Source organism: Mobula birostris, chromosome 2 (assembly GCF_030028105.1).
Source record: "Mobula birostris isolate sMobBir1 chromosome 2, sMobBir1.hap1, whole genome shotgun sequence".
In the NCBI taxonomy this organism is placed as follows: domain Eukaryota; kingdom Metazoa; phylum Chordata; class Chondrichthyes; order Myliobatiformes; family Myliobatidae; genus Mobula; species Mobula birostris.
In genome coordinates this window covers 16,021,746-16,048,259 of record NC_092371.1, presented here as the reverse complement: position 1 = coordinate 16,048,259, position 26,514 = coordinate 16,021,746, and the positions used below count along the sequence as shown (strand labels likewise).

Genomic DNA, 26,514 nt, shown 5'->3' with positions numbered 1-26,514 from the left:
ACCCCTGGTCAAAATTTCTCTTACTGGGAATAGCTCAGCGAGCAAAAGATGAACTGATTTCAAAAAGGCATAAAGTTAAAGATGACACATTTCTTTAATATTTTAAGCAAGATTACTTTTTTGTTTCCATCTTTCACAGTTTCAAAATAACGAAAATGGAAAACGGCCCGAAGCGAAGGTTTGGGCAATCTGCATGGTCAGTATTTAGTAACACCCCCTTCGGCAAGTATCACAGCTTGTAAACGCTTTCTGTAGCCAGCTAAGAGTCTTTCAATTCTTGTTTGGGGGATTTTCGCCCATTCTTCCTTGCAAAAGGTATTTAATTATGAGAGATTCTTGGGCCGTCTTGCATGCACTGCTCTTGAGGTCTATCCATGGATATTCGATGATGTTTAGGTTGGGGGACTGTGAGGGCCATGGCAAAACCTTCAGCTTGCACCTCTTGAGGTAGTCCATTGTGGATTTTGAGGTGTGTTTAGGATCATTATCCTGTTGTAGAAGCCATCCTCATTTCATCTTCGGCTTTTTTTTTTAAATATATAAACAGACAGTGTGATGTTTGCTTCCAGAATTTGCTGGTATTTAATTGAATTCATTCTTCCCTCTACCACTGAAATATTCCCCGTGCCACTGGCTGCAACACAAGCCCAAATCATGATCGATCCACCCCCGTGCTTAACAGTTGGAGAGGTGTTCTTTACATGAAATTCTGCACCCTTTTTTCTCCAAACATACCTTTGCTCATTGCAGCCAAAAAGTTCTATTTTAACTTCATCAGTCCACAGGACTGGTTTCCAAAATGCATCAGGCTTGTTTAGAAGTTCCTTTGCAAACTTCTGACACTGAATTTTGTGGTGGGGATGCAGGAAAGGTTTTCTTCTGACGACTCTTCCATGAAAGTCATATTTGTGCAGGTGTCGCTGCACAGTAGAACAGTGCACCACCGCTCCAGAGTCTGCTGAATCTTCCTGAAGGTCTTTTGCAGTCAAACGGGTGTTTTGATTTGCCCTTCTAGCAATCCTACGAGCAGTTCTCTCGGAAAGTTTTCTTGGTCTTCCAGACCTCAACTTGACCTCCACCATTCCTGTTAACTGCCATTTCATAATTACATTACGAACTGAGGAAACAGCTACCTGAAAACGCTTTGTTATCTTCTTATAGCCTTCTCCTGCTTTGTGGGCATCATTTATTTTAATTTTCAGTGTGCTAGGCAGCTGCTTAGAGGAGCCCATGGCTGCTGATTGTTGGGACAAGGTTTGACGAGTCAGGGTATTTATAAAGCTTTGATATTTGGCCTTTCCTAACGATGACTGTGAACGTCATAGCCCTAAAATGTCATAAGAGGGATGCTGAAGCGGACCCAAATACAAGACAGAGCCACTGACGTACTGGGAACTGGACTTGACTAGAGTTGGGAACTGGACTTGACTAGAGTTGGGAACGGGACTGGACGCAGATTAGGAGCTGGGACAGGAACACAGACTTGGGCTAGGACTTTGGCGAGGAAAGAGGGACCAGGACAAGGAACTAGGAACTAGGAGCCTGGGCTTGGACTCCGAGCCAGAGACTGGACAAGGTACTAGAACCTAGGTCTTGACTCGGGCTCGGACCCCGGAACTAGGCGAGGACATGACGTAGCTACAGGACTGGACGCAGGCTTGGGTTCTTCGAGGCTTTCCTGGGCAAGACGAGGTACTCCTTCTTGGAACGCAGGGCCGGGATGCTTTCGTAGGGCCAGGCCCCTTCCTTGGACGCCGAGCCGGGATGACTGCCGAAGTAAACCGCCGAGGAAACTGACAGAGATTCAGATGGGGAGGGGAAGAGAACAGTCCTCCCTCAGGGTAACGGCAAAGACGGCCTGACTTACCCAACGGAGGCAAGGACAGGAAGGGACAGATCCAACCGCAGGGTAACGGCAATGACGGCCTGACTTACCTCACGGAGGCAGGGACAGGAAGGGAGCTCACTCCAGGGTGGCTCCAAGTCTCAGGACGGCCGGCAACCTTGGCTGGCTACGGAAACAGCCGAATCCATATCTAGCTCGGAGTGGCAGACGGCCACTCAGCTGGCCCCGGAAACAGCCGAATCCATACCACAATGACTGCTCCAACTAGAGAGAACAAGGCTGCATGAAGCAGTGGTCCTCCAACCAGGCCTAGAGTTCATGTATGGCTGTTCTAGCCTTCCACCAGCGGGTTGCTCCAATGGGGTACTGACGAGACGAACCAGCCCCGACACGCAATCCCAGGGCCAATTATATTCCCCGCCTCAAAACGAGCATCAGGTGCCTATGATTAAGCCCAGCTGAAACAAGGGGCCCGGAAGACCCGGAGTCCAGAGTCCACGGACCGGACCGTGAACCGGAATGCGTTCTCCATGAACCGTACCATGACATAAAAATCTATTTGAGGTCTGAGACCTTGGTAAAAGTTATCTGAGAGCTCAAATCTCTTGGGGTGCCGAAACTTTTGCATGGTGCTCCTTTCTTTTTTTCACTCTAAGATTGTACAAGACAAAAATAATACTCTAATCTTGCTTCAAATGTTGAAAGGAATGTTTCATCTTTAACTTTATGACCTTTGGAGATCAGTTCATCTTCTGCTCACTTAACTATTCACAGTAACAGAAGTTTTGACCAGGGTGCCCAAACGTTTGCATGCCATTGTGTATCTTATGGTGTTATGGGTTAAATAATACCATTTAACCCAGCGACCTTTGCTGGATACTTTCCAAACCACTCCAGACTCAGGAACAGTTCTTGGGAATATTTGGGTTAAAAGTATTGGGGGAGTGAATACGGGTATCTCGAAGGATGACTGATCAGTAGCGGATAAAATGCAGCCGTCTGTTCTGGAGATAGAGTATTCTGGCGATCATTAACAAACCCGCACCGAGGCACGCCCGCTCATGCTTAACAAATGTACTCTTTGTGATTGAGGATGCAGCCAATCATGGTGTCCTGAAGGTAGCTGCACAGATATACATTTCGGCAGGGAAGGAGTTTTCGCACCGGTAGTCAAGCCGCTGAAGAAGGTATTTGGCACAAGTGGACCGGGCGGTGGAGAAGGTCTTTCTGCACAGGTAGATAGAGCGGTTGGAAGGCGTTTCTGCGCAAGTGGACAGGGAAGTGGAGAAGTGTTTTCCACACAGGTGAACGGCGCGGTGAAGTTGTTTCCACACACAAACAGGCGGTGCAGAAGATGTTTCCACACAGGCAAAAAGGCGGTGGAGAAAGTATTTCCACACAGGTAGACTGGGTGGTGGAGGAGCCGTTTCTTCGTAAGGAGACGTGACGGCCGAGAAGGCGTTTTCACTCATGGAAACGGGTGGTGGATTAGACGTGTCCACACAGGTAGACAAGGCGCTGAAGAAGCTGCTTCCACGCAAGCAGACAGGCGCTGGAGAAGGCATTTCCTCACAGGAAGACAGGGCGGTAGAAGAGGCGTTTGGCACATGTGTTATATTGAACACTAGAACACCATAGCACTGTACAGGCCCTTCGGCCCTCGACGTTGTGCCGACCCATATATTCCTTTAAAAAAAGTACTAAACCCACACTACTCCGTAACCCTCTATTTTTCTTTCATCCATGTGTCTGTTCAAGAGGCTCTTAAATAGCCCTAATGTTTTAGCCTTCATCGCCATCCCTGGCAAGTCATTCCAGTAACCCACAACCCTCTGTGTAAAAACGTTACCCCTGATGTCTCCCCTAAACTTCCCTTCCTTAACTTCCAAACCTCTGGTGTTTGCTATTCGTGCCTTGGGAAACAGGTACTGGCCATCCACCTTATCTATGCCTCTCATAAACTTGTAGACCTCTATCAAGTCCCCTCTCATCCTCCTACACTCCAAAGAGAAAAGTCCCAGCTCTGCTAACCTTGCCTCGTAAGACTTGTTTTCCAATCCAGGCAACATTCTGGTAAATCTCCTCTGCACCCTCTCCATAGCTTCCACATCCTTCCTATAATGACGTGACCAGAACTGAACACAATACTCTAAGTGTGGTCTCACCAGAGATTTTAAAAACGCAAACAACAGGAATTCTGCAGATGCTGGAAATTCAAGCAACACACATCAAAGTTGCTGGTGAACGCAGCAGGCCAGGCAGCATCTCTAGGAAGAGGTACAGTCGACGTTTCAGGCCGAGACCCTTCTTCCTAGAGATGCTGCCTGGCCTGCTGCGTCCACCAGCAACTTTCATGTGTGTCACCAGAGATTTGTAGAGTTGCAACATGACCTCTCTACTCTTGAACCCAATCTCCTTATTAATGAAGCTTAGCATCCCATGGGCCTTCTTAACTATCCTATCAACTATCCTATCCTAGCTCCTATTGGTGCTAGGAGCCTGGACACACTTGTGGACACCCAGCACAATCTCGCTGATTTGATTTGACGCAAACGACGAGTTTTACTGTATGTTTCGATGTAACAAATAAAGCTTATTTTTAATCGTACAAGGAGAGTCTGTGCAGGCAGGCAAGGACTTTTTTCCTTGGAGCGGGCCCCTCTGTACAGAAAGACAGGGAGGGAGAGGACGAGGAGAGAGAGAACAAGAGAAATGGAGAGAGGGGAGGATAGACAGAAGAAGGAAAAGAGAGTGAGAGAGGTGGAGAGAGAGAGGAGAGAGAGGGAGTACGATGAAGGGTGGTAGAGAGAGACAGAGACGGGAGAGACGGAGGGAGGGAGGAGAAAGAAAGCAGAGCTGAGATGGAAAGAGAGAAGGGGACAGGGGAATGAAGAGAAAGAGGGGAGAGAAAGAGAGGTGTATAAAATCGTGAAGGCACAGAGTGCAAATAAAGTAATTATTTATTGAGGTCTCGTGCCTTCCCTTCATGGTTGAAACATGTTCGTAGAGGCCATTGCGCAGTAGCGGAATTGCCAGAGACGTTCTCTGCAAGAGAAAAGAAGACAGTCGGTGGACGGGACAGTTGACTGGGGAGTTCAGGGGCCACTGTGGAGCGAGAGAGAGAGAGAGAGACTGACTTCCCAGGCGTTATGAGTGACTCTTGTGGCGGCATCTCTGTGAGGGAACAGCTTCACCCCTTCGATCAGCCCCGGATTAAACCAGAGCTGAGCCCCAACAGGGGGCGATAATCAGCCGCGGATTCCGATCGCAGGAACGGCACTCGGACCGTGGAGCAAATAGGAGGCGCGCCCTCCCCACAGCCTCACGCAGTGTGACACTTCCTTCTCGCCACCCCTCCCACAGTGTGACTATCCCTCAGTAAAGGCTCTGTCACAGTCAGACGGCCTTTTGCCATTGGTCCGTAGAGTTATACGGGGGGGAAGCAGGCCCTTCGGCCCAAACCATCCATGCTGACTGTGTTGTCCAGTGAGCTAGCCCCCTCAGTCTGCGTTTGGCCCACAGCCGTCTAAATCTCCTACTTCTCCAAATAGTTTTTAAACATTGCAAATGTGCCCGCCTCAACTGTTCATTTCAAGTATACACCGCCCTCCTCGTGAAGAAGCTGCCCCTGATGTTCCTTTTACACCTTTCGCCTCTGGTTTCAAACCTCCTCCATGGTCTGAGGGGGTCACCTTACGTACCCGCTCTGGTTCTCATGGTGACGCACGATTCCGGCCAGGTAGTGATCGGCCGGCACCTCCCAGCTGAAGTATTCGTTGCGCTGGTTGACGTAGGGGGACCAGGCACAGCCCCGGAAACAAACGCGGCCAGCTTTACAGCAGTAGAACCTCCACCTGGGAAAAAGACAAGAAGCCGGGCGTCACTCATCCGACCAGCAATCTCCGGCCCAGCGGGGAGGGCATGATACATGATACCTAAAACTGGTGAAGGCTTTGCCGCTGGCTGCAGCAGGACAGCAATCAGTAGAGCGCAGAATGGCTGGTGGAAAATTAGTGTGAAATGGTGCAGTGTACACACCCCACTTGAATTTAAAGTGATTGGAGGAAAGTATAGCGGTGTCCCGAGGTAAGTATGTTTTACAGAGAGTGATTGGTGGGTGGAATGCTTTACCAGGGGTGATGATAGAGGCAGATACATTAGAGGCATTTAACTTAAACAGGCACAGAGATGATAGAAAAATGAAGGGCTGTGTTGCAGGGAAGGGTTAGTTTGATCTTAAAGTAAATTAAAAGATCAGCACAGGATTGTGGGCCAAAGGGTCTGTACTGTTCCATGTGCTATGCTCAATGTTCAAGAACAGTTAGTTCCCTGAATCATTCAGTTCGTGGAGAAGCCCAAAAACCTGCAACACTATGACCACTTTGTACTAAATGGATATTTTACTTTTACTCTAATTGTAAAAATGTTGTATTATCTATGCTCTTGTAAATGCTGCTTGTGCTACGTGCTACGATGCTGCTGCACTTTCTACATTTTACTTGTGAACACGTGGACTGTGCAGATGACGATAAACCTGTATTCAAAACACTCGGGAAGTTCGACAGCACGCAGGACACAGCAAGTCCCACCCACACTCCGACCCTCACTGCCCCACCCCTACACTCTCCCGCACTGCCCACCACACTCGCCTTCACTGCTATACCCGCACCCTCTTCATCTCTCTCCCCCACCCACATCCTCTCCCTTGCTTCCCCACACTCACCAACACCTTCTCCCTCATTCCCCCACCCTCACTCTCTACCTCAATTCCCCACATTCTCCGTATTCTCCACTAGCCTACACGTAACCTCTCCATCACCCCCGCCACAACCTCTCCCTCACTCCCCCACCCAACTCCCTCCCTCAATTGCTCACACAAACCGACACCCTGTTTCCCCTCCACCCTCTCTCCCACTGCCCACACACAACCTCACCCTCACTCTGTCACCCTCGCTCTCACTGCCCCACCGACACCCTCTACCTAACTGCCCTACCCACCCTTCCTCTCTCTCTCGCCCTCACCCACCCCTTCTCCCACAAAACCGCTCACCCTCTTTCCACCACTCCACCCTCTTCCGCACTCACCCGCCCCACCCTCTCCCTCACTCCTCCACCCACACCCTCTCCCTGGATCAGAGGAGGATGAAGGGAGGATGAACTAGGAGGGGACTAAATGAGGTACATATTTTACCCGCGGTGCAGGAGCCTCAGACAAGGACCATAGATGTACAGTGAGGGGGGAGGTTTGCTGGAGATCTGTGTGTGCCTGGAGGCTGGTCACACTGACCAGACCGCCGAGATAGATATTAAATCGTTGGGACATGTTGGGATACAGACCTACCACGGGTAAATAAGGGTAGATGGGTGCAAGCGGTGGAACGGACCCGCTGGACTAAACGGCCTGTTTGAATGCTGGTGAAGTCCCTGGAAACTGAGGAACAGTGGAGTATGAAAAAGAGAAAAAGGAGAGGAGGGCGGAGGGAAAGAGAGAGGGGGGGAGAGTTCGAGAGAGGGAGAAGGAGGGGGGCAGAGTGAGACAGACCCAAGAGAGGTGGAGAAACTGGGGGATAGCGAGGGAGAGGGAGAGGAAAAAGGGGAGGGGGTGGAGAGAGATAAGACAGAGAAAGAGAGAGACGACAAGGGAGGGAGGCAGAGAGAGAGGAGAAGAGGGAGAGGCAGGAAGAGGAGAGAAGGAAAGAGAAAGGGGAGAGAATGAGAACGAGAGAGACGGGTGAAGAAAGGGGGAAAGAAAGGAGAGGTAGAAAGAATGAGAGAGGACGAGGGAGAGGAGCGCGAGAGAGGGGGGGAGATGGGGAAAGAGAACAGAAGGAAAGGAGAAAAAGATGGGAGAGGGAGAGGCAGAAAGGGGGAGAAAAGCGAGGCAGACAGAGGTAGGGAACGAAGAGAAAAGAAAAGAAAGCTGAAGAGAAAGAGAGGGAGAAGGGAGGAAGGATGAAGAGATTGGGCAAGGAAGGAAGATGTGAAGAATGGAGAGGAGGAGGCTGTGGATCGGGAAGGGAGAAATGAGACTTCCCTACGTCCCTACAACCACGCAGTGCTTGAACCGACCTACAGAGCACCTCTGCACTATTGTGTTGTTTTATATAATTGATTTGTTCGGTACAATTTATTTCTACGCTGCCTTGTATAATTACTGTATAATTCATGTGCAACGTTATATAGTCAATGCCTATGTGTCTATGTGCCTGTGATACTGCTGCGAGCAGGGATCGAATTAAACCTGTACCTGACGCCTGACAGCGGCTAGGAGGGAGGGATGAGGGTGCGATCTGCGTGGAGTTCGTGAGTTCTCCCTGTTACCTTCCGGATGCTCCGGTACTCTCCCACGTCGCACAGACGTGCGTGTCTTTTCGCAGGTGTATGGGTGAGGGGTAAAATTGACGGTAACGAAGGGGAAGGCGGTTAATGAATGGGATTGCCGGCAATGTTCTGAAAAGAGACAGAGGCGCGATGGGCTGAGTGGCCTCTTCCCGTGCCAGTGTGAAGTGACGGGGACCGAGACAGATTTTGCGCAAGTGCAGGTCAGTGGCGGAAGTGTGCACTGTAAGTGAGGCATAGAGCCCTAACCGGGCAGCATTGCAAAGGACGCGACGCCCGACCAGTGGAAGGACCCGCACTCGGGGAAAGGGGATTACTTCCGATCCTTTTGGATGTCGCCTCGGAGATTCTCCGCCCCGCAGATCAGAGCCTCGGACGGGCAGGAGAAATTTATTCCCTCGTCGAATCTGTTGACGTAGTCTGTCCAGGAACAGCTAACGTGACCCTGGAAAGTTGATTTACAGGCAAAATCCCAAACTCTTTCCTCCGTCTTGTTATTGTACTGGCTGAAGAGTAAATAAAAAGATCACAGTTCAAGTGATTCGTCTCCACTTTGAGACCCTTTCAGTGCTGTACCTTTGTGCTAAATCGGCTTTCTTAGAAACTTTGATTCCCTACCATCGTTAGTACGTATAGTAGGCCAACATCTATTATCAAAGTCACCCACCAACCGGGCCATGCCATCTTCTCGCAGCGACCATTAGGTACAGAAGCCTGAAGTTCCACTCCATCAGGTTCAGCAACAGCTATTTCTCTTGAACGATGCGGTTCTTGAACCAACTGGCAGGACCCTAATCATTACAGTTTAGCAACACGATGACTACTTCGATCATTTTGCAAAAAAAAAAAATCCATTGCTATAATTGTGCTTTTGGAAAAGCTGTATAAGATGTTTAGCTGTTTAGTGTGAATGTGTGTAACAGATGCTATGCGCCGGTGATGCTGCTTCAAGCAGGTTTTTCATTACACCTGTGCGTACGTGTACTTGTACACATAACTCTAAACTCGATACAGACTGTGAACTTCAGGTAACTGGTATTCATTCCGCCCCTTATGTCTCTCTTCCTGATCTGCTCAGATCTACACTCACCCAGATCCCTGTCACAGGTCAGGTAGGATCTGCAGAGGGAGAAACGGTTTCTCAGGTCGATGACGTAACTCCACCATGCACGGTCCCAGGCCCAGACGCGAACGGAGAAGGGTTGGGCATGAGGCTAGCAACCTCACCTCGTTAAAAAAACACAAAGCTACACAAACATCAACGTGAGCTCCAAAGACCTCATCCCTGGAGAAGGAATTTCCTCGCATGGAAGACATATAAAGTTGTGTCGTTATAGAGTTCTTAGAACATGACAATATAGAAATAGGCCCTTCGGCCCATCTAATCCGTACCGAACCATTAATCTGCCTAGTCCTATTGACCTGTACCCAGACCATAGCCCTCCATACCCTTCCCTAGCATATACTTATTCCAATTTCTCTAAAATGCTGAAGTCGCCACCGCATCCATCACTTGGGCTGGCAGCTCGTTCCACACACGCACCACACTCTGCGCGAAGAAGCTAACCCTCACGTTCCTCTTAAGCATTTCACCTTTCACCCTTAATCCGGGGCATCTAGTTCTAGACTCACCCAACCTCGGTGGAAAAGGCCTGCTTGCATTTACCCTACGCATGCTCCTCATAATTTTGTATAACTCTATCGATCTTATACGTTCTATGGAACAAAGTCCCAAGCTATTCAACCTTTCCCTACAACTCCGAACGTTAAGTCCCAGCAACGTCCTTGTAAGTTTTCTCCGCACCATTTCTATCTTAGTTACATCCCTCCTGTAGATAAGTGACCAAAACTGGACGCAATACTCCAGATTAAGCCTCACCAACGTAACATCCCAACTCCTCTACTCAATACATTGATCCGTTGTTATTGTTCAGTCGCTAAGCTGGGTCCGACTCTTCGTGAACCCGTGGACTCCTGCAGACCAAGCCTTCTTGTTGGAAACTGCCTCTTTAAGTTCCCCCAAGGTCATGCGCGTTGCCTGAGTAATATTATCTATCCATCGTAGCCTCTGTCTTCCTCTCCTTCTTTTGCCTTCTTTACCTAACATGCGAGTCTTCTCCAAGGAATCCTGTCTTCTCATGATGTGGCCAAAGTATTTCAGATTTTGTCTCATAATCAAGCCTCCTAGTGAGCGGTCTGGCTGCATTTCTTCAGGTATTGACTTGTTGGATCTTCTTGCTGTCCAACGAACCCTTCACACTTTCCTCCAGCAACCAAGTTCAAAGGCGTCGATTCTTTTCTATTCAGCCTCACTAATAGTCCAGCTCTCACAGCCATACATCACAACTGGAAATACCATAGACTTGACTGTACGGATCTTCCTAGACAACCTTACGTCTCTGCTCTTCTTTATTTTAACTAACTTTGCCATTGCTGCCCTCCCCAGAAGTAAGCGTCGTTTAACTTCGTGGCTGCAGTTACAAGCTATAGAATTCTTTAAACCGAGGAAGACAAAATCCGTCACTGCTTCCATTTCCTTTCCAATTATTACCAAAGAGTTAAGAGGGACGGTTGACATAATCTTGGTTTTCTTAATATAGAGCAACAAGCCAGCTTTCACACTTCCTTCTTTCACTTTTATTAAAACTTTCCTCAAATCCTCCTCACTTTCAGCCATTAAAGTAGTATCATCTGCATATCTGAGGTTGTTAATATTTCATCCGGCAATTTTGATTCCAACATTTGAGTCCTTTAGACCAACATTCCTCATGATGTGTTCAGCAAATAGATTAAATAAGTAGGGTGACAGTATGCAACCTCGTTGTACTCCTTTCCCAATCTTGAACCAGTTTGTTGTTCCGTATTCATTTCTAACTATTGCTCCTTGTTCTTCGTGCAAGTTTCTCGTAAGGCGGATCAGATATCGAGGTATCCCCATTTCTTTAAGGATTTGCCATAGTTTATTATGGACCACACTGTCGAAGGCTTTAGAGTAGTCAATGAGACATAGATAAATACTTCTCTGGAATTCCCTCGATTTCTCCATTATCCAGCGTAGGTTAGCAATTTGGTCTTTGGTGCCCCTGCCTCTTCTAAAACCAGCTTGTACAACTGGCAGTTCTCGTTCCATATATTGCTGGAGTCTTGCTTGCATGATCTTTAGTATTACCTTGTTAGCATGCGAAATTAATAAAATTGTTTGGTAATTTCAACAATCCTTTAATTTTTCCTTCTTGAGAATTGGGGAAAAAAATGATCTTTTCCAGTGTAAAGGCCATTGTTTTATTTTCTGGATCTGCCAGCGAATTGCAGGCAACACTTTTACAGCATCACCTGTTATAGTTTCAAACAATTCAACTGCAATCCCGTCACATCCTGCAGCCTTATCATTGTCAATGTTTTCTATTGTCTATTTGACTTCATTTTCCAAAATGACCGGCTCTAGATTGATGAGGGGGTCATTGCAAGTGTCTTCGCTATTGGGATCTTTCCTGTGCAATTCTTTTGTGTATTCCTAATATCTCTTTATGATGTCTTCTGCTTCTGTAAGATCCTGCTTTCTTTGTATTACACTATAGTTATTTTTGCATGAAATGTTCCTTTGATTTCTCTCATCTTCTTGAATAGATCGCTTTTTTTTCCAGTTCTGTAGCTTCTTCAGCTTTTTTTGCATCGCTCCTTTAAGTAAGTTTCCTTATCTTTCCCTGTTACTCTCTTGAACTACGTTCGGTCGGAGGAATTTGTTCCAATCTCCATTGGCCTCCACTTCTCTTCGCTGCTCAGCCACTTGTAGAGCCACTTTGCTTTCCTGGTCTTCGTCTGGTTTGCAATATTTTTTGTTGCCACCTCTTGTATAATGCTCCTTACTTCTATCCATAGAGCTTCTGGCATTCTTCCTCCCGGGTTTAATCCATTGAATCTGTTCTTCACCTCCACAGCATATTCTTGAGGGATGCTATCCTCATCAAACCTTGCTGGTACGTTGCTTTTCCTGATGCTCTTCAGTTTCGTCCTGAATTTGCAACAAACAGCTCATGGTCTGAGCCACAATCTGCTCCTGGTCTTGTTTTAGCTGACAAGATAGAGCTCTTCCATCTCTGATTGCAGAATATATAGTCAATTGGTTTCAGTGTTGACCGTCTGGTGATGTCTATGTATAGAGCTGTTGAAAGAGCGTATTTGCTATAACCAGAGAGTTAAATTGGCAAAATTCTGCCAGCCGATGTCCTGCTTCATTCCGTCCTCCAAGGCCAAAGTTGACCGTTACCTCAGGTTTTCTGTGATTTCTAACTTTGACATTCCAGTCCCAATGATAAATGTAACGTCCATTTTGGTGTCACATCCAGAACGTGCTGTAGTTCTTCATAAAAGTGGATAATTTCATCCCCTTTAGCGTCTGTGGTAGAAGCATAAACTTGGATCACTGCGATGTTGAAAGGCTTGCCTTGAAGTCGTATTGCGATCATTTTATCATTTTTTGGAGTTGTATCCCATCACTGATTTTGGTACTCTTTTTTTTTGACAATTAAAACTACTCTATTCCGTCTGCAGGTTTCCTGCCCACAGTGGATCTGGTAACTGTCTGATGTAAAGTGACCCATTTCAGTCCACTTTAGTTTGTTAATTCCCAATATGTCAACTTTTCGTCTTGCCATCTCGTTTTTGACCACATCTAGTTTATCTTGATACATGGATCTTACATTTCAGGTTCCAATGGCATATCGATCTTTACAACATCGGACCGTCTTTTCATTTCCAGGCACATCAGCAGCTGGACGTCCCTTCAGCTTTAATCCAACCACGTCATTAGCTCCGGTACTATTCTGTCAGGCTCACCGGCCTTTAATATCCTGGCTTATACTTAGAGCCTTTCTTAAACAACGGAACAACGTTAACTATCCTCCAATCCTCCGGCACTTCACCCGTGGCTAAGGACGTTTTAAATATCTCGGCTAGGGCCCCTAAACTTTCTGCATTAACCTTCCACAGGGTCTGAGGGTACACGTGGTCAGGACCTGGGGATTTATCCACCCTAATTTGCCACAAGACAACAAGCACCTCCCGAGTAAAAACAGATACAAAAAAAAAACACGTTTTAAGATCTACCCCATCTCTTTCGGCTCCACGCATAGATTATTATTGATCTTCCAAAGGACAACTTTTGGCCCATGATATCATTTTGCTCTCAATATATCTGTGGAAACCCTAAGGATGCTCCTTCACCTTGTCTCTAGAACAACCTCATGTCTTCTTTTATCCCTCCTGATTTCCTTCTTAAGTGTTCTCTTGCATTCCGTATACTCCTTCAGTACCGCATTTGTTCATACCTGCTAGGCACCTCCTCCTTCTCACTAAACAAGTCTTCTCTAGAAAAAAAAAGGTATCTTTGATATCCTTGCCTTTTATTCAGACAGGAACATATAAACTTCCTATTTTCAAAAATGTCATTTTTGATGACCTCCCACTTACCCAGTACACCTTTACCATAAAACAATCTGTCCCAGTCCACACTTGCCAGATCCTTTCTAGTACCATCAAAATTGGTCTCACCCTAAGTTAGAATCTCGGCCCCAGGACCAGGCCCACTCTTTTCTCTAAATTATATTGAAACTAATAGCAGTATAATCACTAGATGCAAAGTTCTCCCCTACACAAGCTTCTGTCACCTGTCCAGTCTCATTCCCTAATAGGACATCTAGTATGGCACAGTCTCCAGCTGGGGCTTCTCTGTACTGATTAAGGAAACTTTCCTGAACAGATTTGGCAAACTCTATCCCGACTAGCCTTTTACAGTATAGGAGCCCCAATCAATGTGTGGAAAGTTAAAATTATCTACTATCGCAAACTTACGTTTCTTGCTCAGACTGCGATCTCTCTACAAATTTGATCCTCTAAATCCCGAGTCTGTTGGGTGGTCTATAAATATAATCCCACTAGAGGTCATACCTCTCTTATTCCTCAGTTATACCCATAAAACCTCACTAGATGACCTCTCCAGTCTGTCCTAACTTAGCACTGCCGTGACATTTCCCCTAAATAAGAATACCACCAATCGCTCTTTTAATCCCTCCAGCTCTATCACTTCACAAAGAACAGAACATTGAGCTACCAGTCATTCCCCTCCTGCAACCAAATCTCACTAATGTCATAATTCCACGTGCTGATCCATGCCCTACGCTCATCCGCCTTTCCCACAATATTTCTTGCTTTGAAATACCCCCGATTGGTAAGGTTCTTGAAACTGTGCCGACCAATATATTCAGGGACATTTTCGACCTCTCATTGCTACAGTCGGAAGTTCCCACCTATTTCAAATGGGCCAGAATTATACCAGTGCCCAAGAGTATCGTCCAGTAGTACACTTGTCTACGGTGGAAAAAAATGCTTTGAGAGATTGCTTATGACCAGAATCAACTCCTGCCCCAGCAAGGACCTGAACCCACTGCAATTTTCCTATCGCTACAATAGGTTTATGGCAGACGCAATCTCAATGTTTTTCCACACTGCCATAGATCACCTGGACAATGCAGACACCCATGTCAGGTCGCTCAGCGGTTAATGCCATCATTCCTACAGTCTTGGTCGATAAGCTACAGAACCTGGGTCTCTGTACCTCCCTCTACAATTGGATTCTCGACTTCCTAACCGGAAGACCAGAACACTGGCGCACCTCAGGGATGTGTGCTTAGGCCACTGCTCTACCCTCTCTATACCCATGACAGTGTGGTTAGGCATAGCTCAAATGCCATCTAGAAATTTGCTGATGATACAACCACTTTGCAGATACTTAGATGGAGACGAGAGGGCATACAGGAGCGAGATATACCAGCTTGTTGAGTGGTGTCGCAGCAACAACCTTGCACTCAACGTAGGATCAGAGCTAGTTATGGGCTTTAGAAAGGGTAGGACTCGGAATCACGAACCAATCCTTATAGAGTGATAAGAAGTGGAGAGAGTGGGCAATTTCAAGTTCCTGGATGTCGAGATCCCTGAGGATCTACAGTGGTGCTAGAAAGTTCGTGAACCCTGTAGAATTTTCTCTATTTCTGCATAAATATGACCTAAACGGATCAGATCTTCACACAAGTTCTAAAACTAGATAAAGAGAACCCAATTAAATAACAACACAAAAAAGTTAGACTTGTTCATTTATTTATTGAGAAAAATTATCCATTATTACATGCATTTGTTGGAAAAAGTATGTGAACCTCTGGGATAATGTCTTCGACAAAAGCTGCTTGGAGTCAGGTGTTACAATCAATGAAATGAGATTGGAGATGTTGGTTGTGAAGGTGCTCTGCCGTAAAAAAAGACCCACAAAGTCAGGTTACTGACAGAGCCTGGTCTTCTCAAGAAAAATCTGTTGATGTGCACCATGCCTCAGTCAAATCAACTTTCAGCGGACCTTAGAAGAAGAATTGCACAGATGCATGGAGTTGGATTTCTAAAGACCTGGGTGCTCATCAGTCCACAGAAAGAGAAATTGTCTACAAATGGAGGAAGTTCAGTACTCTTCCTTCAGTTAGTCCTGACGAAGGGTCTCGGCCTGAAACGTCGACTGCACCTCTTCCTAGAGATGCTGCCTGGCCTGCTGCGTTCACCAGCAACTTTGATGTGTGTTGCTTGAATTTCCAGCATCTGCAGAATTCCTGTTGTTTGAAGTTCAGTACTGTTGCTATTCTCCCTAGGAGTGGGCGTGCTGCAAAAATCACATCAAGAGCAATGTTGAAGAAGGTGCAAAATAACACAAGGATAACGTCAAAAGACCTACAGAAGTCTCTAGGACATTCCTGTTCATGTGTCTGCTGTAATAAAAACACTGAACAAGAATGGTATTCATAGAAGGACACCACTGCTCTCAAAAAAAAAACGTCTCAAATTTGCAAAAGACCACCTGGATATTCCACAACGCTTCTACGGCAATGTTGTGGACAGATGAGAGAAAAGTTGAATTTTTTTTGTCAGAAGTGCAGATTGCTATGTTTAGAGGAAAAAGGACACTGCACACCAACACCAAAACCTCGTCACAACTGTGAATGGTGAAAGGAGCATTATGTTTTCGGGCTGCTTTGCTGCCTCGGAGCCTGGACAGCTTGCTGTCGTTGAGGGAAGAAGGAATTCAAAGTTGTGTCAAGACGTTTTACAGGAGAATGTCGGGGTAGCAGTCCATCACCTGAAGCTTAATAGAAGCTGGATAATGCAACAAGACAATGATCCGAAAGACAAGAGTAAATCAACAGCAGAATGGTTTTAAAAAAAAGAAATTTCATGTTTTCGAATGGCCAAGTCAAAATCCTGAATTTAATTCTCTAGAAATGTTGTGGAAGGCCCTAAAGCAAGCAGTTCATGTAAGGAAGCCGACCAGCATCCCAGAGTTGAGGCAGTTTTGTAAGGAGGAATGACTTAAAATTCCCCCAGGCCGATGTGCAGAACTGATCAACAGTTACCTAAAACGTTCGTTTGAACTTATTGCTGTACAAGGAGGTCACACCAGTACGAAAGTAAAGGATCACATACTTTATCCTGCAAATACATGAAATACTCAATCATTTTTCTAAATAAATGAATGAACAATTATAATGTTTTATGTGATGTATTTAATTAGGTTCTCTTTATCTAGTTTTAGGACTTAGGTGAAGATTTGGTCAGATTTTAGATCATATTTTTGCAAAAATAGAAAAAACTCTGCAGGATTCACTAATTTTATTGCACCGCTGTAACCTGGTCCCAACATATTGATGCAGCTATAAAGAAGACAAGACTGTGGCTATATTTCATTAGGAATTTGAGGAGGTTTGGTTTGTCACCTGACACTCGAATATTTCTGCAGATAAACCGTAGAGAGCGTTCTGGCAGGATTCATCACTGCCTGGTATGGTAGTGGGAAAGTTGTAAAATTAGTCAGTCCATCTTTGATATTAGCCTCTATAGTATTCAAGACATCTTCAAGGAGCGGAGTCTCAGAAGGGTAGCGTCCATAATTAAGGAACCCATCACCCTGTCACGGTCCGCATTCTGGTTCACGGTCCGGTCCGTGGATTCCGTATTCCGGCTATTCCTTGTCTCCCTTGTTCTGTTGGGCACCTTAATTGCGGCACCTGATTCTCGTTTCGGGCTGGCAACTAAATAGCTCTGGGGTCCAGTGATTCCTTGCTGGATCGTCCTCGTCAGTAACCTCAGCAGCAATCTCAGCAGTAACTTCGTCTCCGCTGGGTAGGTACGGCCATTTGCCGCTACCCTGAGTGGGCACTGTCTCTTCGTGTTCTCATCTCCGCTGAGTGACTCTGGCCGTTTCGCCGCTACTCTGAGTTGGGAACTGTCTCTTCGTGTCCTGTGTCCAAGTGAGGAGCCCCGGCTCACTGTTCTGTATACTGTGTCTAGGTCAAGTCTGGTCCTAGTCCAAGTCAAGAGTCAAGTTCCAAGTCCAAGTCAAGAGTCAAGTCCTAGTTCAGTCCAAGCCAAGTCCTAGTTCTAGTCAAGAACCAAGTCTATACCCAGGTACCGAGTCCCTGCCAAGACCCGAGTCCCGAGACATGACCTGAGTTCCCTGTCAAGTTTAAGTCCTAAGTCCAAGTCTTCTGGTTTGTCTCTCTTCGTCTACCTTCGTGTTATAATTTTGTCCTCGCTCCTTGGCTTCCCTATCATTCTTAATAAACATAGTCCAGTTCCTAGTACTTCAGTGTCTGTGTCTTGCATTTGGGTCCGCTCCCATCGCACCCGTATGACACACCCAAGTTATGGCCTCTTCCCATTGTTACCATCAGGACCGAGGTACAGAAGCCTGAAGGCATACACTCAGCGATTCAGAAACAGCTTCTTTCCCTTTACCCTCCGTTTCCTAAATAGACATTGAACCCATAAACACTACTTCACTTTTATTATAGTTATGTTAACAAATTTTACGACATATGCTGGTGATATTAAACCTGATCCTGATTCTGATATATACGCAGCTCAGAACATTAGCCCCACCATAGTTGACCTTTTGATTTCTGACTTTGTACGTAGGCTTAACATCTTTCTACACCAGCACTCCTCTATCTATTCTGGCGCTCTGTTTCCTATCCGCCACAACTCTAGTTTAAACCCCACCCCCATTCCCCGCGCAACACCAGCAAACTTTCCTCCTAGGACATTACTCCTTCTCCAGGTCAGGTGTAAACCGTCCCTCCGGTACAGGTTCCACCTTTCCTGGACGAAAATCTATGTTTCTAAACATGGGTGAAGAGGGCGCGGACTACTGTACAGTATCTCCAATTTCGAGGAAGGGTTACTGACCTGAAATCCTAACTCCATTACTCCCTTTACATTCTGTCTGAGCAGCTGAGAGTTTTCAACCGTCTCTGTTTTCATTCTAGACTTGAAATACAGTAGTGACCCTGTTATTAGAGTCATCGTTATGGAGACTGTCACTTCGGCCCAACTGGACCGTGCGGACAAATGTCATCGCTATAGATACTGCTTGACCTGCTGAGTCCCTCCAGCACCTGGTATGTGTTGCACCAGAATTCCAGCACCTTCAGTGTCTCTAGTTTGACCAAGATACCAACCTGAGCCTTTTCCATTGATCTGTCCATATCCTTCTCAACATTTTCTATCTATGAACCTGTCCAAATCGGAATTGGAATTTGCTTTATCATTGTCAATGTACCGGGTTACAGTGGAACGCTTGTCGTGCATTATCTTCATACGGATAAAATCATTACACAGTGCATTGAACTACAGCAAGGTAAAACAATAATACAATAATGCAGAATAAAGCGCAATAGCTGCAGAGAAAGTGCGGTGCAAGTAAACGATTAAGTGCAAGATCATAACCGAGTAGTTTGCGAGGTCATAGAGTCATAGAACACCACAGTACAGAAACAGACCCTTCGGCCCATATAGTGCATGCCGGGTCATTAATCAGCCTAGTCCTATAGACCTGTACACGGACCATGACCCTCCATAACTCACCCATCCATGCTCCTATCCAAATTCCACTTAAGTATTGAAAACAACCCCGAATCCAAAGCGCTGGTAGTTCGTTCCACACTCACACCGCCCTCTGAGTGAAGAATTACCCCCTTACGTTCCCAATTAAGTTCTCACTTTTCACCCTTAACCCATGAACTCTGGCTCTCGTCTCACTCAATCTCGATGGGAAAAGCTTGTTTGCATTTACACCTCATAATTGTGTATACCTCCATCGATTATCCCCTCAATCTTCTACGTTCTAGGGAATAAAGTCCGAACCTATTCAAACTTTCCCTATAACTCGGGTCCTCAAGTCCCAGCAACATCCTTGTAAATTTTATCTGCACATTTTCAACCTTATTTACATCTTTCCTGCAGGTAGGTGACCAAAACTGGACACAGTACTCCAAATTAGGCCTCACTAATGTTTTATACAATTTGAAGATAACATCCTAACCCCTGTATTCATGTATTGCCAATGTGCCAATTGATTTCTGCCAATGTGTCAATGTGCCCAAAGATTTCTTTACGACCATACCTACCCGTGATGCCACTTCCAAGAAATTATAGACCTGTACTTCCATAGCACTCTGTTCCACTGCATTCCTCAGTGTCCAACCTCACCCCATCTACGACCTACCTGGTTGGTCTTCCAAAAGTGCAACATCTCACACTTGTCTGTGTTAAATTCTTATTGTATCAGCCTCTACCGCTTCCTCCGCATTTACTGTACGTACCAACTTGCCTCTCTAGTTCCCTTTCATCCTTCCCATCTCATCTCAGATCGGTGCTGTCTAGTTTTAGTCTCCCCAACCCTGAGAAAACGTCTGTGAAAATACACCTAATCTACTCCCCTTCCGATTGTTCAAATCCATATAAGGTCATCCCTCAGCTCCTTCGCTGCCAGTAAACAGCCTGCCCAGTCTTTCCTTATAACTCAATTCCTCCAGGCCCGGTAACACTGTGAATCTTTTCTGTTCCCTCTCCAGCTTCACTGCATCCTTTTTGTAGGAGGACAAACAGAACTGCACACAACACTCCCAGTATGGTTTCACTCGTGCATTGTACCGCTGTAACCAGGTGTACTGAGGATTTGCAGCGCCTTCTGACTGAGTAATGGACAAGTTCATCCCGACAGCAACACCGTCCCGCGATGGTGTTTACCAGTTCCCGTAAACGGATGGACACATTATCACCTGACAACCATGGAGATCGAACCCCGATACGGGCAGACGTAACTGATGCCCAGGTTGTTCTCCTTTAGCCATCGTCTCTCTGCAAGAAAACGGCTGGAATCAGTGAACTGAATCCGTAACGAGAGTTGCAGACGGTTTCACGCTGCAATTGTTCCCGCGGCTGTGCCAACTGTACCGGCAACGAGGCATTTCACGCCGCAGGTGCGCACGGGTCTGGGGACGGCCCAGTGCGCAGCTGGGAGATGCGGCGCCTTCTCAACGCAGGCAAACTCTGCGCGGAGTTCCCGAGACTACCGAAGCCTCCTCGGCTCCACACAGTCCGGCACCCGGAGGCTCCGCGAGGATCCTCTCTTTCCACCTCCTTAGTGACCATCTCTTCCCCCTCCACCACGCTAAAATCTACCCTTTCCCTTTAACCTCACGGGCCCCGAATCTCCATAAACGCGGAAGAATCAGTAGTGAGCTACGGCGATGAGGGAGCGTTACTATAGGATAACAATGTCAACGGTACTGAGGGAGCGCCACGCTGTAAGAGGAGCGGTACTAAAGGAGCGACACTGCGCGAAGGGCGGCACTGAGGGAGCTATGCTTGTTATAACGGAGGAGAAGACGCCCGGGAATATGAACACGGAACAGTGGGGATTCACTCCGAGTCTCACCGAATGAATAACGCCGGAAGGAGTGCTGGCGAGCGAGCTACTTCCCACCGACACTGCCTTACCAACTACACTTCAGTGCATCTCCCAGAACGTCCAGCCTCCAATCCCCGCCTTCTTCACAAAAGCATGGAAAGAAGCCAGTCATCCCATCGCGTTGCCGCCAGTCCCATTTCATAGCCCCATTTCCCTACGATCCCGTTAATTCTACCCCTCACCCACACACTGGGTCAATTCCCGCTCGTCTGTAGGATGTGTGAGGACACACCGTGCTGACCCATTTACACCAACCACATAACATTTTTCCACGCCATCCCCCACTACCCCGTCCCCTCCAGATTCTCCCCCTGGCCGCCTTTTGTCGAACCCTGCGCATCTTCCCAGTAACGGGTTGACCTGGCACCGACGTGTAGACCCTCTCCGTAGACAGGAGGGCGGAAAGAAGCAGCAGTCCGCTCGAGGCTGGCATCGGGAGGCCGGGCAGCAGTCGTGGGAATCAAGGGAGGTGGGTTCTCCTCTCACGCCGCTGGTCTGCGTTCAGCACTGAGTTAGTTATTCATTTTTAAGTTCGTGGTCACGCACCTTTCACAGTCCTTGACCAAGAATAATGATGAACAGCGAGGTTCCGGAAGCTGGGTTGAATATTAAAGCGAATGCCCTCTCCGAAGTCGCGGATGGACGAAGCTCTCTCACCCAAGGAGGATGCAGAAGTTGATATTTAATTCGGAAGGGACAAGTTTCCACGGTTACAGAGAGAGGCTGGGCAGGTTTGCTGTGCAGCGTAGGAGACTCGGGGATGACCTTAAACAACAAACTCTGCGAGAGGAAATCTGCGGGTCGGGGGGAGGTGGGGGTGGGGAGGAGGTGTGGAGAGGAATTGTGACATTTCGAGTTGAAACATCGTATCATGACAGAGACAGCCATCTTATAGAGGTGGGTGTGCAACTGTACAAGATCGCCAGGGGTTTGAAAAAGCGAATGCACACAGTCAAAATTCAAGATTCAAAAGTGTTTAGTGTCATTTCCAGTACACACGTTTAAAGGAGAACGAAATAATTGTTAGTCTGGATCCGATGCAGCGCAAAATAAAAACGCAATAAGATAAAGAACACAATAATATATACACAATAAATACAAATATTTAAGGTGGGTTATATACATTGATTGATTGTATGCCCATAAAGTACGCTGGACACAGAAGCGTCCGCACATAAGACAGCTGACAGGGAATGATAAATACGAGAAATTCTGCAGATGCTGGAGAAATTCAACAGGTCAGGCAGTGTCTATGGAAATGAATAAACCGTCGACGTCTCGGCCGCGACCCTTCTTCAGGACTGGAAAGGAAGGGGAAGACGACAGAATAAAAAGGTGGGGGGGGGTGTAGCTAGAAGGTGATAGGTGAAGCCAGGTGGGTAAGAAAAGTAAAGGGTTTTGGGTGGGGGAGGAATCCGATAGGAGAGGACAGTGGACCATAGGAGAGAGGGGAGGTGATAGGCAGGTGAGAAGGGTCAGGGGGCTAGAGTGGGGAATAGAAGTGAGGGGGAATATACCGGAAAGAGAAATCAATGTTCATGCCATCAGGTTGGGGGCTGCCCAGACGGAATATAAGGTGTTGCTCCACCATCCTGAAGGTAATCTTATCGTGGCACAAGAGGAGGGCTTGAACCGATATATCGGGAAGGGAATGGGAATCAAAATTAAAATGTTTGGCCACCAGAAAGTTCCGCTTCTGGCAGATGAAGTAGAGGTGCTTGATAAAGCGGTCCCCCAATTTTGACGGACTTACCGATGTAGAGGAAGCCCCATCTTAGAGCACCGGACACAATAGACGACCCAACCAGTTTCGCAGGTGAAGTGCTGCCTCATCTAAAAGGACCGGTCTAGGCCCTGAATGAAGGTGAAGGAGGGCAGGTGTAGCACTTCCGCGCTTGCAGGTGTAAGTGCCGGGAGGGAGATTAATACGGAGGTTCAGATAGACAAGGGAATCACGGAGGGAGCGATCCCGACAGAGAGCGGAGACGTGGGGGTAGGTAATGATGTTTGGTGATAGGATCACTTTGGAGATGGTGTAAGTTGCGGAGAATGATGTGATGGATATGGTGATTCCTGGGGTAGTAGATAAGGATTAGAACAATTCTATCACTGTTAAGGAGGTGGGGAGATGGGATCGGCGCGGATGTTCGGGAAATGGAGGAGATGCGGTTGATGGCAACATCAATGGTGGGGGAAGGGAAACCCCGTTCTTTGAAGCAGAAGGACATCTCCGATATCGTGAAAAGGAAAGCCGCATACTGGGAACACATGCGCCGAAGACGAAGGAACTGAAAATAAGCAATGCGTTAACAATTTGTCTCCGGACATGGAGACAGAGAGATCGAGAAAGTGGGGGAGGTATCAGAAATGAACCTAGTGAATTTAAGGGCAGGGTGGAGGTTAGGGGCAAAGTTGATGAAATTGACAAGTGGATCAAATAGAGGTGGCTGCGGTTTGGCGAGGTGTGTTAGTGGGCGGAGGTGGTGATCAGCCTACTGTTTAGGGAAAGTAACCGTTTTAATAGCAGGGAAACGGGATCAAAAATTATAGAACACAGAACATTACAGCACAGTACGACAATCCTGTACGACCTTACTCCACGATCAATCTAATCTTCCCTCCTACGTAGTCCACCATTGTCCTTTCATCCACGTGCTTATCCAAGAGATTCTTAAATGTCCCTAATATATCTGCCTCTACCTCCACCCTTGGCAGTGTGATCCATGCAGCCGCCGTTCTCTATGCAAAAAAAAACTTACCTCTGACATGCTCCATAATCACCTTAAATTTATCTCCCCCACCCCACCCTGGGGAAAAGTATCTGGCTGTCCATTCAGTCTTTACCTCTGTCATCTTGTCTCCTCTATCAAATAACAACTCATCGTTTCATGCTCCTTCGCTCCGAAGAGAAAACGCCTAGCTCGCTCATAAATCATGCTCTCTAATCTATGCAACATTCTGATAACTATCCTCTGCACCCTCTCTAAAATTTCCACAGCCTTCCTATAATGAGGTGACCAAAACTGAAACGCAATATTCCAAGTATGGTCTAACCAGCGTTTTATTTTTCTAAGAGCTGAAACATTATTTCGTAGCTCTTGAACTCAATCCCTGACTAATGAAGGGCAACACGCCTTTTACCCACCCTAAAATTGCGTATTAACTTTGAGGAATCTATGGAGGTGGATCCAAAATGTGAAGGGGGGCGTGGAGAATGAAGATTTTCAGGGGACCTGATGTGCAAGTTGTTCACGCAGATTTGAGGAGGATATGAAGCAGGTGCCAGAGGAAGGGGTTGAGGCAGGCACAGTAATAACATTTGGAAGGCATTTGGACGGGTACATGGATAGGAAAGGTTTAGAGGGATATAGATCAATGGGGATTAGCATACGTGCCGGCATGAATGGAATCTGGGATAACACACCATCTGCTAGAGGACTTCAACGGCGAAAAACCCTCCCATCTCCTACAGACGCTGCTCGACCCGCTGAGATCTTCCACCAGATGCGTTGCTCCAGATTCCAGCATCCGCAATCTCCCGTGTCTTTACTGTGTTTAGAAACATGGAAAGCCTACAGCACACTACAGGCCCTTCGGCCCACAAAGTTCTGCCGAACATGTCCCTACCTTAGAAATTACTTGGGTTACCATAGCCCTCTATTTTTCTGTATCATAAGAGGACGTTGGTGGCGCACCCAAATGCAAGACAGAGACACTGCAGTTCTAGGAACAGGACTAGGTTTGTCAAGAAAGCAAGGGAAGAAACGACGCTGGACATTGACACAGGCCCTGGACGAGACTGGGATTCAGGGCCCTGGGCTAGGGCTTGGGTTAGAAGCACGGGACCTGGACATGGAACTAGGAGCAAGGATCCTGGACCAGGAACTATGAACACCGGAACCAGAGCCTGGACAAGGACCCCGAACCTGGGTCTTGGTTGGGACTCGGAACCAGAACCCGGGTCTAGGCAAGGACTCGGGACTAGGATTTTGGCAAGGAGAGGACGTGGCTACAGGACAGTACGAGGCACGTGGACAGGACGAGAACACAAAGCCTTGACTTGGACAGGACGAGGTTCTTGGGCGTGGCTCGGACGGAACATGGACGGAACTCCAGCACCGGACGAGGCTCTTGACCTAGAGCCTCCTTGGAGCGTAGGGGCGGGACCCTTTCGTGGACGCAGGGCCCAGATGACTGTCGAGGTAAACTGCCGAGGATTCGGATGGGGACGATCCAGCACAGGACGAGGACTCTCCAGCACCGGGCTGGGAGAGCTGCTCCTGGGCTGGACGAGAACACAAAGCCTTGACTAGGATAGGACTGGAACTTGGAACACAGGAACACAGAACACAGAGCCGGGACCCCTCCTTGGGAACAGGACTTAGGGCCGGGACGCTTCTTTGACACGGACACTAAACACTGAGACACAACGAGATAGTTCGAAATTCAACAATGGATAGTTCCTTATCTTGGCGTGGCAAGACTCTGGTCTCACTCCGGCGGTTGAATTGACGAGGATACAGGCAAGGCTTTAAAAGGAAAGGGAAGGGAACAGTCCAGCCAACAATCCCTGGTTTGCAGAGGTATTTATGTGCCAGACCGAAATGTGAATCAGGTGCCTCAATTAAGGCACTCAACAGGACAAGGGAGAAAACAAGAAAACCCAGAACAAGGATCGATGGACCGGACCGTGAACCGAAATGTGGACATCATGGACCAGACCATGACATTCTAAGCTCCATATACCTATCCAAAAGTCTCTTAAAATACTATTTATTGAATTTACTGTGAATTCCCGCAAGCAAAAGAATCTCAGGGTTGTATATGGTGACATATATGTACTTTGATAATAAATTTACTTTTCAACCTGGTGCAGTAAAAAAATTATTTGCAGCTGCATCACAGACACAAAGCATCAGATACATAACATTTACAGGGAAACATAAAGTAGAAATGTAACTTACACAACATTATTTGAAAAATAAAAAATCCATTGTATTACAGTTATATTTCCCTTCATAGATGCTACCTGGGAGTTTACGAAGATCCCACAGCTTTAAGTGCACTGGAAGTTTAATGTGTAATCTTTTTTGTATGAATTATGCTTTTGTATAAGGCTATTTGTGGCAATTATGTCCTATATATGCAAACTCTGAAGTTTTATCAACGCATCCAGGTGAGCACATGGGGAGATAGCATACTCGATCACTGCTACTCTCCTGTCCTTAACGTTTACAAAGCGCTCCTCCGTCCACCGCTTGGGAAGTCTGATCACACCTCCATCTTGTTTCTGCCCGTCCTGGACTCCCAGTCAGAGTGGGAGTGGGCTCCCTTACCTCTGGCCTTCAACCCAGGAGCCCCCAGGGCTGTGCTCTAGGCCCCTTTCTTTACTCTCTGTACACCCATGACTGTGTCGCCACCCACAGCTCCAATCTGCTAACTAAACTTACCACATTAATTGACCTAGTCTGAAATAAGAATGAGG

The 26,514-nt window shown here is 47.0% G+C and overlaps 1 protein-coding gene across 2 annotated transcripts in view; it reads right to left on the bottom strand.

Annotated features, from left to right (window-relative positions):
• Positions 1 to 21,592, bottom strand: part of LOC140207924 (hemagglutinin/amebocyte aggregation factor-like) — a 34,312-nt gene extending 12,720 nt beyond the window's left edge. The window contains exons 1-5 of one of the 2 annotated variants that reach the window (XM_072276466.1): positions 21,390 to 21,591; positions 20,338 to 20,416; positions 8,503 to 8,691; positions 5,548 to 5,700; positions 4,421 to 4,891 (exon numbers count right to left, since the gene is read on the bottom strand). In XM_072276466.1, the coding sequence (XP_072132567.1) occupies positions 4,831 to 4,891; positions 5,548 to 5,700; positions 8,503 to 8,691; positions 20,338 to 20,416; positions 21,390 to 21,462 (555 nt within the window). In that variant the 5' untranslated portion in view covers positions 21,463 to 21,591 and the 3' untranslated portion in view covers positions 4,421 to 4,830. Of the gene's footprint in view, positions 1 to 4,420; positions 4,892 to 5,547; positions 5,701 to 8,502; positions 8,692 to 20,337; positions 20,417 to 21,389 lie in introns of those variants that run through there. The other variant, XM_072276472.1, reaches the window with a different exon arrangement.
• Positions 21,593 to 26,514: the final 4,922 nt, after the last annotated feature.